Genomic DNA, 15,938 nt, shown 5'->3' on the forward strand with positions numbered 1-15,938 from the left:
CACTCTCACACACACACTCACACACTCACTCACACACTCACACACACTCACACTCTCACACACACTATCACTCACACACTCACACACACTCTCACACTCACACACACACACTCACACACGCGCTCTCACACACTCACACACACTCACTCTCACACACACACACACACACACACGCTGCCCGCAGGAATGACCCCAGAGGAGGAAATGTTTTCACCACCAGCCACTGTGAATGCTCCAGGAGCCCAGCCCCAGGCCCACTGGCCTCAGTCCTGGGAGGGAAACCACAGGTTTTCACTTATTCCACGTGGTGGGAGGGGGCAGGGCAGACAGGCGCCACTGAAGCCCCATTGCTCCCCCTTAGACGCCTCGTAGACCCTGGATTACCCAGGAGAGGGGTTTTCCTGAGAAGGGGGGGTGGAAGCAGGAATAAAGGAGGGTGGAGGCTGAGAGAGACCCTTCTAGTCCCACTCTTTCCCTTATCGTCAGGGTGCAGGCACATAGTAGGCCTTCAATAAATGTTCACTGGATGAATGGATGGATGGATGGGTGGATGGATGGATGGATGGAAGGAAGGAAGGATGGGAGGGTAGATGGATGGGTGAATGGGTGATGGATGAATATGTGGGTGGATGAATGGATGGATGGTTAGAGCTTAATGCTGAGAACACTGACCTTGGGAGAAAATGACAAAGCCGTCATGATTCTGAGCTCAGTCATCCAGGCTACTGTTCACCTTTCCCCTACATCCCACACACCTACCCCTCATCCAGCCTTGGCTTCCACACCGCCAGAGATGGCCCATCCCACTGGACTAAGAGGAAACAATTCTTCCTTCAGAACAGCTGAAATGAGCTCCTTCCAGCGTCTAACCTGCTAGTCGCACTTGTGCCTTTGCATCGACCCGGAAGGAATCCCCCCCGCCCCTTCTCCTCCAAAGCTGTGAGGCCCTGGGCTGCTCTTCTCCAAACTCATGCCCTCAGTTTCCTGCGGCACAAGTTATAAAGGGCAGCCCACAAGCTGAATTCAGTCCCCAAACATGTTTTGTTTGGTCAACAGAGTTCTCCTAGAAACACACTGAATGTATGTTTAAACATTTGGGGATATTCACACAAAATCTGGATTTCCCCCTCATCTCATCTTGAAAAAAGACAGCATCTGGCCACGCAGAGTCTGCAGCCCGGCCTGGCTACCCCGGGCAGGAGTTGAGTCATGGCCTCCCGTTTTAGACGGGATGGAGCTGGCAGGGTCAGGCAGTCCTCACAAGGCCCTGTGGTCTCCATGACACTGCAGTCACCATTTGTCATCTTACTTGCACTGGTTTATTTTTTAAAGCAGAGAACTATTTCCCTGTACGTAGATTTCTACCAAAATAGGCAATGAAACATAAACCAAAAAAAAAAGAAAAGAAAAGAAAAGAAAGCCATGAGATTTCTCACTGTGGAAGTAAAGCCTCTTCCTATGACACTTTCCCATCAAAAAACAAAACCTGGCTGGAGACAATTACATGTGTGAATATACATATAACCTATAGGTGGCGCCAGGAGTTCCAGAGAAAAATAAAGCTGGAATGGGGCTAGGTAAATGAGAGAGGGCCATCATGTTAAATAGGGTCTCAGGAGAGGCTTCTCTGAACAGGTGACCCTTGAGATGAGACTTGAATTAAGTGAGGTAGGAGCCATGCAGACACGTAGGGAACAACATTCTCAGGCAAAGGAACAGAATCTGCAAAGGCCTCAAGGTAGGAATGTGCCTGGCTTGTCCAAAAAGACAGCAAGGAGGCCAGTGAGATGACAGATGGGGTCGGGGAAGATCACGCAGGATTCTGTAGGCCAGGGTAAGAACTTTGGATGTGACTCTGAGTGAGGCAAGGGCCCGCATAGGACAAGTTAGAAGGTTTAAGCAGTGGCATCTCAGGGTTTGGGGCCATGTGAACCTGCACCTCCGTTTCAGTATCCCTATCATGCAACCTGCTGATCCCTCTCTATTTCGGGGGCTACAGATGGCGATGAAAAGGCCTTAGGCTGCTAGGCCAGGAGGCAGGAGCTCCAGCCCAGGCCTCAAGCAGGAATCCATTTATCTCTGACCCCCTGCTGTTACCATGGGCCTAAAAAGACCCAGCTGCCACCACTTCGTCCCCACCTCCTCCAGTGCCACAGCTCCCTCTGACTTCTTTGCCCTCACAGGGACACAGGGTGGCAGGAGCCAGGAGACCTCGGAGTTACCCTGTTGTGAACTTTTGCTGAGTGGTTTTAGCTGCCCCTGTCTGGACTTCAGTCTCCCCATCATACAAGGACTGGGTGGACCAGACCAGCATCTCCCAGACCAATTGCAGCCCTTGACGGAGTCGGCACCATTCCAGGGTGAAATGAAAAAGATGCGGACCTCTCACACATCAAGGGCCATGCTCAAGAGGGTAGGCCCTGCCGCCAGCGCTGTCATGATGCTAACTGTGGAACTCTGGGTAAATGCCTTTGGCTCTCCAGACCTCAGTTGTCTCACCTGTCAAATGGGGTTTGTGAAGTACCAGCTTCATAGAGCCACTGTGAGGCCTCAATGCACTAACACAGGCTGAGCCTACATGTATGCACACGTGTGTCACACGTGTGCCTGTGTGCACATGTGTCAGCGAATGCCTGTCCTGTACTCTGAAACTGTGTCCCTCTAATTTTTTTGAGCAGTTGAAGAAGTGTCCTTTCTTTTATGAAATGCTGGTCAGTTAATGGCACCAGCAAAAATCAATGCATTGTCCTTCTCGCCACTCTTTCCCTCGCTCCCTGTGCCCACCCTCCTCCCCGACACCCACCACCACCCCGATCAAATCCTTCAGCAGGTCCCCTCATCTCCAATACCCCCCAAAGTCTCACCATCTCCCTGTCATCTCCTTGGTCCAGGCCACCATTCTTCCTCACCTGGACAACCGCAGCAGCCTCCTAACAAGTCCTGCTTTTCTCTCTTTGCCACACACCTGACCTGTGGCCTAGTCTCGCTCCGGCAGCCAAAAGACCTTTGAAAACTCCAATCACGTTACGCCCCTGCTTAAACCCCCAATGTCACTCATCTTACTTAGAATAAATTGCAAAGCTGGTAAGCCCCCCCCCTTTTTTTATTTTGGCCTGTGTCTCCTTTACAACTCACAGGTCAAACCAGGTAAATATCTGGGGTCCCAGATGCAAAATGTCATCTTGCTTCGAGTGTCCCCAACTGCTCCCCCCACCCTGCCCCACAACCTCATGGTTCCCCAGCCACTATTAACGGCTGACCCAGGTCCAGTGTGCTGGGTTTCACGCAGGAGAGTGGGGGCCACGTGGGCTCACCTGAGCAGGAAGCTGTAGGAGAAATCGAGGAGACCCATCTTATGCCAGCCATTGCCTGCTTCTGTGGTGTCACCCAACAGGACGGTGTGGAGGTTGGCATACATGGCTTCCGTGAGCGCCTGGAGGTCTCTGTGGAGGAGAGACCTGAGGCAGGGAACAGAGGAGTGAGAGTACGGCCTCCCAAGGGAAATACCTGCACACAGGCGCCTCTCTCCTCAAGCCTCAGGGTCCCGGGGCTCCAGCTCCTTGTTGGCAGTGGGAGCCTTTGGGTGATTGGCTTAAACAAGATGGTATTATTATTACTGTCGTCAACAACAGTGACAACCGTCACGACTTATTGTGCTAAGCATAATGATCTCATTTCATCTTTTGACAACCCTAGGAAGAATAGCTGCTATTATGATACCCATTTTACAGACAGAGAAACTCAGGGACATAGAGGAAAGTGACTTGTCCAAGGTCATTCAGCCAGTAAGTGAGACAGCTGGGATTAAAATCTTGATCTGCCCAACTCCAGAGACTGAACTCTTCACCACCGTAGTCTGTCCCTCTTCGGGGCACACAAGCTTAGATACAGAACCCACAGACTTCTGGAAGAGAGAGAACTAAGAGGTCAACCCCTTCTCCTTGAGATCCAAAGTCAGGGAGACCTGTTTGGATAGTTAAAATGTCCCCTCACCAAGGACTGCTAATGAGACATGACCCCAAGTGAATGTGACATGGAATAGGGAATCTTTCTGGTGACCTCGTCATGGTGTGTGCCTAGGAGTCTGAGGAGAGAACCATATTTGGGAGAGTGTGTGGCTGAAGCTAGAAGCCCCTCTGTACTGAGCCTCCACAATACAGTCAACATTGAACCATGACTGAGTGTTTTATTAGACGTCAAGAAAGGTGGGATCTCGTATCTAAGTTTAAGTCCCCTCTACAACCTGTGCAGGGATCTAGACCAGACGGCACCAGGGCAGCAAGTGGATGGACTGTGTCCTTGGGGCGGGGCAGTCCATGTTCAACAGCAACACCTTGTGGCAGCACAAGAAGAACAGTGCTAGTGCACAGATAAGGTGGTCCCCTCCTCGCCACCTGCTGCTGGCTTGGAAATAGGACGGGCCCCTTTAGACTGACTAAATCCCTGGGTTCTTGGATAACCCAAGAGGGGAAGACTTCCAGAGGGGTTCCATGAACTTCCAGGTAATAAAAAGCTTTTGGATGTTCTAGTCGGAACATTGTTGGAATAACAAGAGACATGACCCATGTGAGATGATGTGCGTGAAGGTTTTAATGCAGCACCTGGCACATGGTAAGTGCTCAATAGATGGAAGCTGGCATCGTGATTGGCCCCGATCTGGCTGTCTCCCTGACCCCACTTGGGGCTCCGCTCCTCGACAGACAGTAGCCTTCGACAGATGTGAGAGCCATGCTCAGAAGACATCATGCCAGCTTGTGAGAACTTCCCCAAAACTCGGGAGGGCAGACACTGGAGGAACCTGGGGTCCTCCCTGGGTAGAAGGATAGGATGCAGTGAACTGTGGACTCCTGTTATTAACGGGATCCCGTGATTCCCCTGGAATAGCAGGACCCAGGACGCTCAGCCTCAGATATACTCCTAGCAGCTGTCTCACAAAGCCAAGGTCACAGTGGGCATTGCCTCTCATCAGTGTTCACCTCGTAACGCTGGCCTTTCCTCCACTTCAGCAGTCCTGCAAAACCCAGCCTTCTAGATGCTTGTCTTAACTCCAGGAGGTTACCCTTCCTAGTGACAGATCACTAAAGATTACCATCAGGCTGTGTGATTTTTTTTTTTTGGGGGGGGGCGGGGGGCAGAACAGCCATGGTCATTGGTTACACATGGCTTTCATGCTACAATGACATAGTTGACTCTTTTAAGGAGGGCGCAGCTCACAGAGGCCCACGCAGGGATCGAACCGGCAACCTTGGTGTTATCAGCACCACGCTCTAACCAACTGAGCTAACCAGTCACCCCATAGACTGTGTGACTCTTTAGTGGGGGGATGCAGAATCTCATTTCCTCAGTATCTTGGGTGGAGGACAATGAGCTGTGGAGTCTGCAGACCTGGGTTCAAATCCCAGCTCTGCCACTTAACTAGCACTAGGCCTTGGGTAAGTCACTTCACCTCGCTGAGCCTCAGTTTTCTCACCCGTAAAATGACAATAAAAATACCTACCCCTTGAGGCTATTGCACAGATATGAAGGTGCACCTATCAAACACCTCGCATATGGTAGGTGTCCTCAGATGGTAGTCGTCATCATTCTGTGCCCCCTGCATCTAGGACGGTGACCAGTGTATATCAGGTCCTCAGATGTTTGCTGAATGAATACAGACTAAATGTGCTCACATGTCCTCTTGCTGATAGAAGTATTCCTTATGTTTCAGGACCACTTCCTAGCTGTGTGACCTACGAAAAGTCACTTCTCTTCTCTGAGCGCCAGTGTCCTCATCCGTAAAATGGGGCTGTAAGTTACTTACCTCCCAGCATTGATGTGAAGATTAATGAGATCATGCATGCTGCCTGGCACAGAATATGGACTCAAAAATACTAATCACCTCGCCCACATCCCTTCAATTTACAGAGATGGAAACAGAGGCTCAGAGAGAGGGAGGGACTTGTCCAGTCACAAGGCTAAAAAGGGGCGGAGCTGGGATTTGAATCGAGGTCTGGTTGATCCAAACCCTGGTCTCCTTCTACTAAAATCAGAGCTACCTCCTAAGAACTAAAGCGTTCTTCTTCAGCTCCATTCTTTTGAGTTTTGCTTTTCCTTTAGTTTTTGTTTGTTTTCTCAACACAAAATGTCTTTACTAGACACCTGTTGTGGAGACAAGCACGACCTGAACTACTCAGGCAGAAGCAGAGCGCCCACCCTGCCAACCCACAGGTACCATCTTCGGCCACTCACGGTTTCATCTTGGCCTTTTCATCACTAGGGTTGTAATGTGGAAGCTGAACATCGAAAATCCTCTCCATGAGAAAGACGGCATAGGCGTGGAAATCCAGCTTGGTACGTGGCTCCCACACCACCGAGTCGTACGAATGTGGGTCCAGGAGGACAGTGATGTACCTGCCTCCCACCAGCACCTGGGAAGTTGTCAGGATAGCGTGAGGAGTGCCACGATGAACCACAGCTGCTCTCAGCGGTCAAGGGCTTACCCTGTGCCAGGCACTGGCCCCACCAGGTCTTGAATGGACAATTTTCTCTCATCTACCCCTCACAGCCACCCTGTGAGGTAGGGCCCATCATTCAGCCATCTATGGCTGAAAAGTGAGGCTTAGAGAAGTCACGTAATGTGCCCAAGATCTCACACAGCTGAGAAGTGGCAGACCCAGTACTGGAAGTCTGCACTTTTCTGAACCAAAGTTTGTGCTCTTAACCACCTTAAGCACCTGCCATGGTTATCTTGGTTATTGTCATATCTCTAGAAACTAGGAGAGACTTTGCTTACAGAAGGCAGCAGATGGGTGTGTGCGCATCATAGGTGGGTAGGTGGGTGGGTGGATGGGTGGGTGGGTGGATGGATGGATGGATGGATGTTAGTGGATAAATGCTAGTGGATGTGCAAGCAAAACCTACTTCCTTCGGAGCTTGAGCTCTGTATGCACCAGGCTGCCCCAGAGGAGAAGGAAGCAACATTAGAGAGCTATAACCCTACAGACAACAAGGTAAGGGCATTTCCCCTCAAATGTCTGTGCAGGGGTCACACAATTCTAACTACCCACTGCCTTGGCTCCATTTTCAGTGTGGTCTTTGAGTGGTGTTAATCAAACTCTCAAAAAATAGAGGCCAAGAGTCAAGAGAAAATTTCTACTGGATGGATCGTTAAACGGGTGGATCAATGAAAGGATAGATCACTGAGTGCATCTTGGATGGAAAGATGGATAGATGGGTGGCTAGAGGTTGCCTGGAAAATAGATGTACAGATGAACAGTGAATACATGGATGGCAGGATGTTAAGTGGACATTGGGTAAACAGATTGAAGGACAAATAAATATTGGATGGATAAAAGTTGGAAGGATACATGGAGGGTGGATGGATGAGTGGTGGTTGTTTGAATGGATGTTGAAGGGATGGGTAGATGCAGAGATAATAAATAGATGTTTATTAAATGGATAGATAACTAAATGTTGGGTGGGTAGTGGTAGATGGATGGAAATATGGGTAGGTAAATGGAAGGATGGAAGTTGGTGGAAATTGAATATACAAATGAAAGTTGGATGGATGTTAGGCACATGAGTGGAAGAATACTGAATAAATTTGGGTAGACAGATGGAAGAATAGATGATGGATAAATGGATGGCTAGACAGATGTTGGATAGGTATATAGAAGGACAGATGGATGTGTGGATAGATGGAGGTTTGAGGAAAAGGAATATATGAATGAATGTTGGGTGGATATTAGGATGGAAGCGTGCTGCTTAATACTGGGTAGACCAGCAGAAGGATAGATGTTAGATGGATGGGTGGATTTTGGATAGATGGAAACTAAATGAATGGATAGAGATCAGTTAGATGGGTGTACAAATATGAGATAGATATTGAATGGCTTCATAGCTCAATGTTGGGAAGATGCTAGAGTGAGAATGAAGGGATGGGTTGTAGATAAGCATTGGATGTACAGAACATATATATATATATATATGGATAGAACGTTAGCTGGACCACTGGATGGATGTTGGATGAGTTAGTATATGGATGGATATGGAAGGAATCAGTAAATACCAGGTATGACAGGCCCAGCTGCTCATCCCTTCCCTCCCAAGAGGCACAAAAGTACTTACAGTAAAAATATCACCGTGTTTCTCCTTCATCCTAGTGAGGAAGCTGGCAGCATCTTTTCCAAACTCCAAGGCATAGCCTAACCAGGGGATAATGCCCAGGTCCAGGGGAGGCTCGCCAGGTCGCCTGCAGAAGCCACAGCACTTATCACCAGTTGATAAAGCAGGGAAAAGGATAAAAGTGTGTAGGGCATGGGGTGTGATTTTAAACGGAGAGGGTAGGGGAGGCTCCCCTGAGGAGACATTGGACCAGTGGCCTGAAGGTGATGAGGGCGGGAGCCACACAGGTATCTTGAAGAAGAGCCTTCCAGGCAGAGGGGACAAGCACAAAGTCCCCGAGGTCGGATCAGGCCTGGTGTGTTCAAAGAGCAGTCCAGTGTGGCTGGACTGGAGGGAGCAAGGAAAAGCAGCGGAGGTTGGGGCCAGAGCGGTAATGGGGCCCAGACCACGTAGGGCCTTGTCGGCTGCTGAGAGGACCTTAGCTTTGTCTCTGAGTGAGGTGGGAACCATGGAAGAGTAAGGACATGATTCGGGTTAGGTTTTCATAGGATCCTTTTGGCTGCTGAGTAGAGATTGGGCTCTAGAGGGTTGAGAGCAGACGTTGGAGGACCAGCTGATGGAGGTGGTCATCTCTCCGTGAGTGGGAGAGCTTGCCAGAACCCAGTAGCATATACAGTGTATATAAAAAGTTCACTGCTGAGCCAGCATGGACCAGGGTTTTAGAGTCTCCCATTTCCTGTCATGCCCACAGAGGAAGGATGAGACTGGAATGCACAGTTGGGTGGCAGAGGGTCTCTGACCCCTGACTGCCCCCCACCAGCTCAGAATCTGAAGTATCTCAGGTGGCCAGAGGCCAGGCCCATGGCCTTTGGGGATACCCCAGGGGTGCATGCTAGTTCAGCCAGGGGGTGGGAAGGGTGTGTGTGTGTGTGTGTGTGTGCGCGCGCGTGAGCACGCGTGCGTGCGTGAAATTCAATATCAGCATCATCTGTGGGAGCACAGAGACTCTGAGAACTTAATAACAGTATTTATAGCTCCCTGGAGTAGACAGAACTCTAAGATGACCCACCATAACCTAAACGCTTATATAATCCCCTCCCACTGAGTGGGGGATAAATGGTTCAATGGACTTAAAGATAGAACGATTCTCCTGAGTGGGCCTGGCCTAACCAGGTGGAGACAGGGCTCTTCCTGGCAAAAGAGACCCAAAGCATGAGAGAGATTTGGCATCAGGGAGAGTCTTTGTCGCTGGCTTTGAAGATAGAAGATGCCACATGGCCAGGAGCGCCGGTGGCCTCTAGGAGTTCTGAATAGACCTTGGCTGAATGCACGCAAGGCAATGGGGACCTCAGTCCCACAACCGCAAGGAGCTGCATTCAGCCAGATTCTTCTCTGGAGGTTCCTGACAGGAAGGCAGCCTGGCCTACACCATGGGTTCCGCCTTGTAAGACTCTGAACAGAGAACCCAGCCACACCACCCTTGACTTCTGCCAAAAGGTGAGCTTATCAATGGATGTTGTGTTAAGCTGCTGAGTGGGCAGTAATTTGTTACGCAGCGGGAGATAACACACACAAACTTACATCGCACTTGCACTGGGCCCTGCCCTGGGCCAAGCATTCACCATGTGAACACTCATCTCATCCTAGAGCCCAGCCCTCCACGCTCTGAGGGAAGTACTGTCAGCTAACGAGAACGACATCATGATCACAATATAGGCCTCACACTATTGCAGGGCTGCTGCTCACCGTGAACCCCTTGGAGGCCCCTAAACCTAGGCTAGGACCCCTGGTTTAGTTTTAGAATTATTAGAACCATAGGGATGCAGAAAGCTCCTTGTCTGCTGAGTGAGTGAGTAAGCCATCCCACCGCTCTTTTCACTGGGGACTCATTCACACCTTCACCAAGTATTTACTTGGAAGCAGGTACCGTTCTGGGTACTGGAGACACAGCAGTGAACAGGGCAGAGAAGGTCCCTGCCCTCATGAAGCTGATATGCTAATAAAGAGAGACAGGCAAAACACAAAACAGCAAAGTCTCTTCTGAGAGTGAGAAGTGTGATGAAGAAAATAGAAGAGATGCAACTTGACAATGAGAAGACAAACAACCCGATTTTTAAAAAATGCAAGAAGGATTCGAATGGATATTTCTCCAAACAAGATACACAAATGGCCAGTAAACACACAAAAAGATGCTCAATATCATTAGTCATTAGGGAACTGCAACTCAAAACCACAATGCAGGGCCACTTAACACCCACTAAGATGACCACAAGGAAAAAGAAAAGTGCGGTCAAGAAGGTGGAGAACTTGGAATCCTCATATTTTTCTGGTAGGAATGGAAGATGGTGCAGCTGCTTTGGAAACTAGCTTGGCAGTTCCTTGAAAGGTTAAACAGAGTTACTATATGACGCAGCAATATACCCCAAAGAATTGAAAACATATGCTCACACATAAACTTGTACACTATTGTTCATAGTAGCATTATTCATAATAGCCAAAAAGTGGAACCACCCAAATGTCCATTGACTGATGAATGGATAAACAAAATGTGGTCCACTCATCCTTGGAACGTTATTCAGCCATAACAAGGAATGTGCTAACGCATGCTTCAATGTAGAAGAACCTCAAAAACCATTCTGCTAAGTGAAAGAAGCCAGCCACAAAAAGCCACACATGTTGCATGATCCCAGGTGTATTTCTATGGGATGTCCAGAATACGCAAATCTATGGGAATAGAAAATAGATTAGTGGTTGCCAAGGGCTAAGAGGTGGGGAAAATGGGGGCTGACTTCTAATGGGTACAGGGTTTCTCTTTGGAATGATGAACATATTCTGGAGTTAGATTGGTGGTAATGGTTGCACAACCCTGTGAATATGCTAAAAACCACTGAACTGTGTATTTTTAAAGGGTGAATTTTATAGTATGTGAATTCTATCCCATTAAAGAAAAAGAAAGAAGGGTGATATGAGATAGTGAGGGGGTCTAGTTTAGAGAAGGTGGTCAGGGAGGGCCTCTCTGAGGAGGTACCATGTGGGCAAAGACCTGAAGGACGAGAAGGGAGTACAGTGAAAGAGAGAAGCATTAGAGGCAGGAGGAACAGCATGTGCAAAAGCCCTGATGTGGAAATTCACTGGAGGTTTTTCACGACAGCAGGAGCCGATGGTGCTGGAGTGGAGAATGTGGCGGTGAGAGGTAGGAGATGACATTGGAGATGGCCCATGGGCCATGAGGACCTGAAGGCCAAGGAGAGAGCCTGGCTTGTATGCCAAGTGAGCGGGGGACCCTTTGGAGGGTTCAAAGCGGGAGAGGGAAAGGATGTGGGTATGCTATTAAAAGGTTGCAACTCCTTAAGCTGAGCTGCCGCCCGGATGGCTCAGTGGATAGAGCGTGCGCTCTTAACAACAAGGCTGCTGGTTCAACTCCTACATGGGATGGTGGCTACGCCCACCCGCAACTAAGATTGAACACAGCACCTTGAGCTTAGAGGCCACGAGCTGCTGATGGGCAGCCAGATGGCGACTGGCGCCCTCCACAACGAAGGTTGAAGAGCAACAACTTGGCTGGCCCCCTCCCCAATTCCCCAATTTAAAAAAAAATAAAAAAGGTTGCAACAGAGAGAGAGGCAGGGGGGAGATGTGTCAGGAGACTACCGTGATCACCCAGGACAGCAATAAAGGCGGAAGCGGAGGCCACGGTCCCCAGTGAGCCAGGCCGAGCACCTGACTGCCGCACTTCCAGGGCGGGGGACTTTTGTGTCCCCTCCCCCAGCAGTCTAGGAGAGCACCAACTTCTCTTTGTCCTTCTTTCCCTCTCTCTCCGCCTTCCCCCACCATGGCCTCCTGCTTCTTCAGTCTGGCTGTTCCCCAACATAATCCAAAGGGTAGGACAGGTGGTGAACAGGGAGATTGGACAGGTGGTGAACAGGGAGATTGGCCAGGCTGAGGAACAGGGTTTGGGCAATACGGGAGCAGACCCAGAGAATGAGGTCTGAAGGTACCAGGAAGCGCCTTCCCCAGTGTCCCCCCAACCCCACCGGGCCACACTCTGCCTCTGAGCCCCTCATTGAAGAGACTTGCAAAATTGCAGGTTTGGGATGCTAAGGGGGTGCAGGAACGGTGCCAGGACCCGTCCTTTCCCCTCATCTCTTTGTGAGCTACTGGGTCAAGGCCACTTCCCCCCCGAAGGCTGCATTTAAAGGGAAGGTGTCACACTGGCAGAGCCTGGGGTTAGGCCAGTGTGCACCAGCCCAGAGACAGACAGGACGTGGGAGCGGTGTTTTTTGCACAAGAGGCAGGAGGGCATGGTGGTTATGAGCCCACACTTCCTGGCTTCAAATCCCAGCCATGCTTCTTGCTGGCTGTGCGATCTTGCTGCCCCATGCCTCAGTTTTCTCATCTGAAAAACAGGAGTGACAACACTACCGACCACATCAGGCTGTGATGCAGGTGAAGGACGTTATAGAACAGTAAGTACCTGGCACCTAGTAACTGGGGAGCAGCTGAGTGGGTCTGAGAAACAGGACCAATTAGACTCTCGGGTGCCATTTATTAAGCAACGACGATATGTCAGGCGCTATGCATTTCCCAAAGGTTTCCTTGCTTGGTAATAATGGCTAATACTTAACGAGCCCTGACTGTGTCGCCCTATGAGAAAGGAAATATTACTATCAAGTCCATTTTACAGACGGAAGCACAGAGAGGCTGAGTCGCTTGCCCCAGAACCCACATTGGAAGGACCTGGGTTTCTAATCCAGGCAATTCTGGCTGCAGAGATGCTACCCTGGCCCCAAGTCACCCCAAGCGGACATTTGCACCCCCACTTTGCAGATGAGGAAACTGAGACACAGAGAGGTTTCAGCTACCTGCCCAAATGCAAGGCGAGAGAAATTTTCCCTAAGAAGTATCTGAGGATGGGGGTGTGGCCCGGCTTCCTTTCCCTGTTCTTTATCCCTGCTGCTACAGGAGCTCCCCATCGAGCCAGGTATTATTTCTGGCAACTTTCATCTTTCCCCAGAAAAGTCCCAAAGTGGTGCAGACAAAGGCAGGAAGCTGGGAGCCCAGACATCTGACCTCAGATGTGGCCGCGGCTCCTCCAGCGGGGGGCCCTGAATCCCACTCAGGCCCAGCCTACATTCCAGGGTGACAGTCGTGGCCAGTGGGGGTGAAGGAGGCCCTATTTTGGGGCCTGCGGTCTCTAGCCTCTCCCACTGACACTCTCACTGTTTTGAGGCCCTGCCAGGCCCTGGGGGTGGGGGTGGGGGAGGGGAAGGGATATACAGCTTGGCCCTCATTACTAGCTCCTGCCCACACAGCTGATTGTCGCCTGCACTTCCTGGTTCAGACACCAAGGCACCTTTTCTGATCCTCCCCTTGTGCTTTGATTCCCATCATGTGGGTTCTTCCAAAAACCGCCCATTCCTCCTTCACAGACCCCACCGCCAACCCTACCAGCTGTCCTGCCCCTCTCCACTTGACCCTTTGGAAATCAAGGGAGAGGGTCAAGGATGGATATCACCCACCTTTGGGGTCTCTTAAAGTATCATGCCTTCAATAGATGAAATCTTCATGAGGGCAGGTACCAGTTGTTGGCCCCAGCACTTAGAACAGTGCCTGGCACATAGTAGGTGCTTAGTAAATATGTGTCAGATGAATGAATCATGTACACAGTTGGTGCTCAATGAGCAGCACCTGCCTCCCAGAGTTGCTAAGTGGGTTAAGGGAGCTGGTGCAGGTTAAGCGCCTGACAGATAATCTATGTTCTGGGTTGCCCAGAGCAGAGGCTGCGTCATTTAGCTGTTGGTAGATTGCCTGACTTCTCTGTTCAGTAGTTTCAACTCAGTTCAGGGTCTCAGGCTCCATCAAGCAGGATTTAATAGAGAAACAGAAGGGGGTTGGTTGCTGCCCCGCTGGGTTAGAACAACCTGAGCTTCTCTCGAAATGACTTAACCCATTCTTTCTCCGGGGCTCACTCACAGGGTGTCTGCCACTGACCAAGGGTCTCCTTAACTCTCTTCCACTCCGCCCCCTCTCATGGACTCTCACTGCGTAGAAAAAGCACATGGTCATCTTTCTCTAGTTTTTGTTTCCCTGTTTTTAGAACAGATGCAGATTCAGAGAATTGTTTCTCAACATAAGAAAAAACAGTAGAGCACATATAATGATAATAGAACAGCTACATGTTGGAGAGGCAATAGAGAGTGGTTGCGACTGTGGCAAGGTTTGGAGTGGGCTGTACTACTGAGTCCCAAGCGAGTGTTGCTAGAGCTTCCAATTTTTCACAAGAAGCTGGAAATCCGGAGCTTTGTGTGTAGAATCTCCTAACTCCCTCCCCTCGTGCTATATGGTACACACTGGACCTACCTGGGGCTAAATCCAGCCACGGAGTACCATTTGGTGACCGCTGGTTAGTGCATATTGGAATAAGACAGATTTATTTGTGCCTAGAAATTCAGCCTCCTGCAAGGGCCCAGATCAGCCCTTGAGCCACCAGGAACTCTCACCTGATACCACTTGTGGCTTCTCATCCCCCAGAAAAGGGGCTTCCCACCCAGAAGACCTCTCTCAATCCTCCTGGCAGCAGTCACAGAAACCCAAAGAGATGCACTCAGCCTGGCGAAGTGGCTGGGGCGCGAGAGACCAGCTACGCGAGCCACCTCCGAGTACAGATGGAGAAACTAGGACCAGGAAACCAAGAAGGTTTCTGATGCTGACATGGCAGATCACAGCCTCAATGGACACAGAAGTCAGCTTCCTAACTCCCAGCTCTCCCAGGAGAAAACACTCATAGTTATCAAGCTGGGCTTAAAATTTCTTGCCATAATTGCAGCAATGTGAATTTGGTCTGGGAACTAAATGACATTAAGAATTATTTGATATATTCTCAGGCAAGATAACAGGAGTATGATTGTCATTGTTTTTTGATGTGCATGCTGAGATATTTACTTGTGAGATATGACATCGGTAATTTTTTTTAAATGTTAACAACTGTCAAATCGAGGTGAGGAGAGTTCTTATACCATTCTTTCTATTTTTCTGCATGGTTGAACTTTTTTGTTAGTAATTTTTTTTATTAAAAAAAAAAAAAAGGCCGGCCGACTGGCTCAGTTGGTTAAGAGCTCGCTCAAGAGTTTGAGCTCTGAGCAACAGCGGTTTGAGTCCTGGCCCCTGCTGAGTACCAAGAGGTGGCAGGATGGTTCAGCTAAAAAAAAAAAAATCCAAGCCAGAGGTAAAGATAGAACTGCTGATTAATTGAATTAGTGCTTTTTTCCCTTTTTACTAGGAAAAGCATAAGTTTGGAACAGGACAAATGTGGAATATAATTTCTGTGTGGCCTTAAGGAGTTCGCTTAGCCTTTCTAAGCTGGGCTGTAAGATGGGGTTATGAACATTACCTCCAGGGACGGCCAGGAAAAAGGAATAAGCCGAGAGGGGTGCAGAACCTTGCTTGTTTTGACCCAAACTTTGGATCATCGTCTACATAGCAACAGTGTCATCCACCTCTTTTCCAACACTTAATTATTTGTCCTTCCTTAAGAATCTTCTGGTGGTAGCTGCATCTCTTACTATCTTAGCATCATGTGGTTCTAAGACTTTTGAGCATTCAGATCACAAATATCACGTGTGGGAAGAATGACAATTCGTTTTTCCTGGGAATTAAAGTTTCTTGCAGCCCAGATTTTTAATCCAGGCAGACGCTGGGCAAGCTGCTTGGCTTCTCTGAGCCTCAGTTTCCTCCTCTGTAAAATGGGGGAGAACAAATACTTAAGCTCGGAGGAGAAAATTAAATGGGGGTCCCTATGGGGTCTCCCCATGGTCCATGCAACTGCCCCCCAACTG

General features: G+C 49.5%; 1 protein-coding gene across 2 annotated transcripts in view; it reads right to left on the reverse strand.

Annotated features, from left to right (window-relative positions):
* PTGIS (prostaglandin I2 synthase) overlaps nt 1-15,938 on the reverse strand; it is a 44,284-nt gene that overhangs the window by 25,663 nt on the left and 2,683 nt on the right. The window contains exons 1-4 of one of the 2 annotated variants that reach the window (XM_019640980.1): nt 10,552-10,896; nt 8,107-8,230; nt 6,229-6,407; nt 3,315-3,458 (exon numbers count right to left, since the gene is read on the reverse strand). In XM_019640980.1, the coding sequence (XP_019496525.1) occupies nt 3,315-3,458; nt 6,229-6,407; nt 8,107-8,230; nt 10,552-10,664 (560 nt within the window). In that variant the 5' untranslated portion in view covers nt 10,665-10,896. Of the gene's footprint in view, nt 1-3,314; nt 3,459-6,228; nt 6,408-8,106; nt 8,231-10,551; nt 10,897-15,938 lie in introns of those variants that run through there. The other variant, XM_019640981.1, reaches the window with a different exon arrangement.

This window comes from Hipposideros armiger, unplaced genomic scaffold (assembly GCF_001890085.2).
Source record: "Hipposideros armiger isolate ML-2016 unplaced genomic scaffold, ASM189008v1 scaffold_54, whole genome shotgun sequence".
Lineage (NCBI taxonomy): Eukaryota > Metazoa > Chordata > Mammalia > Chiroptera > Hipposideridae > Hipposideros > Hipposideros armiger.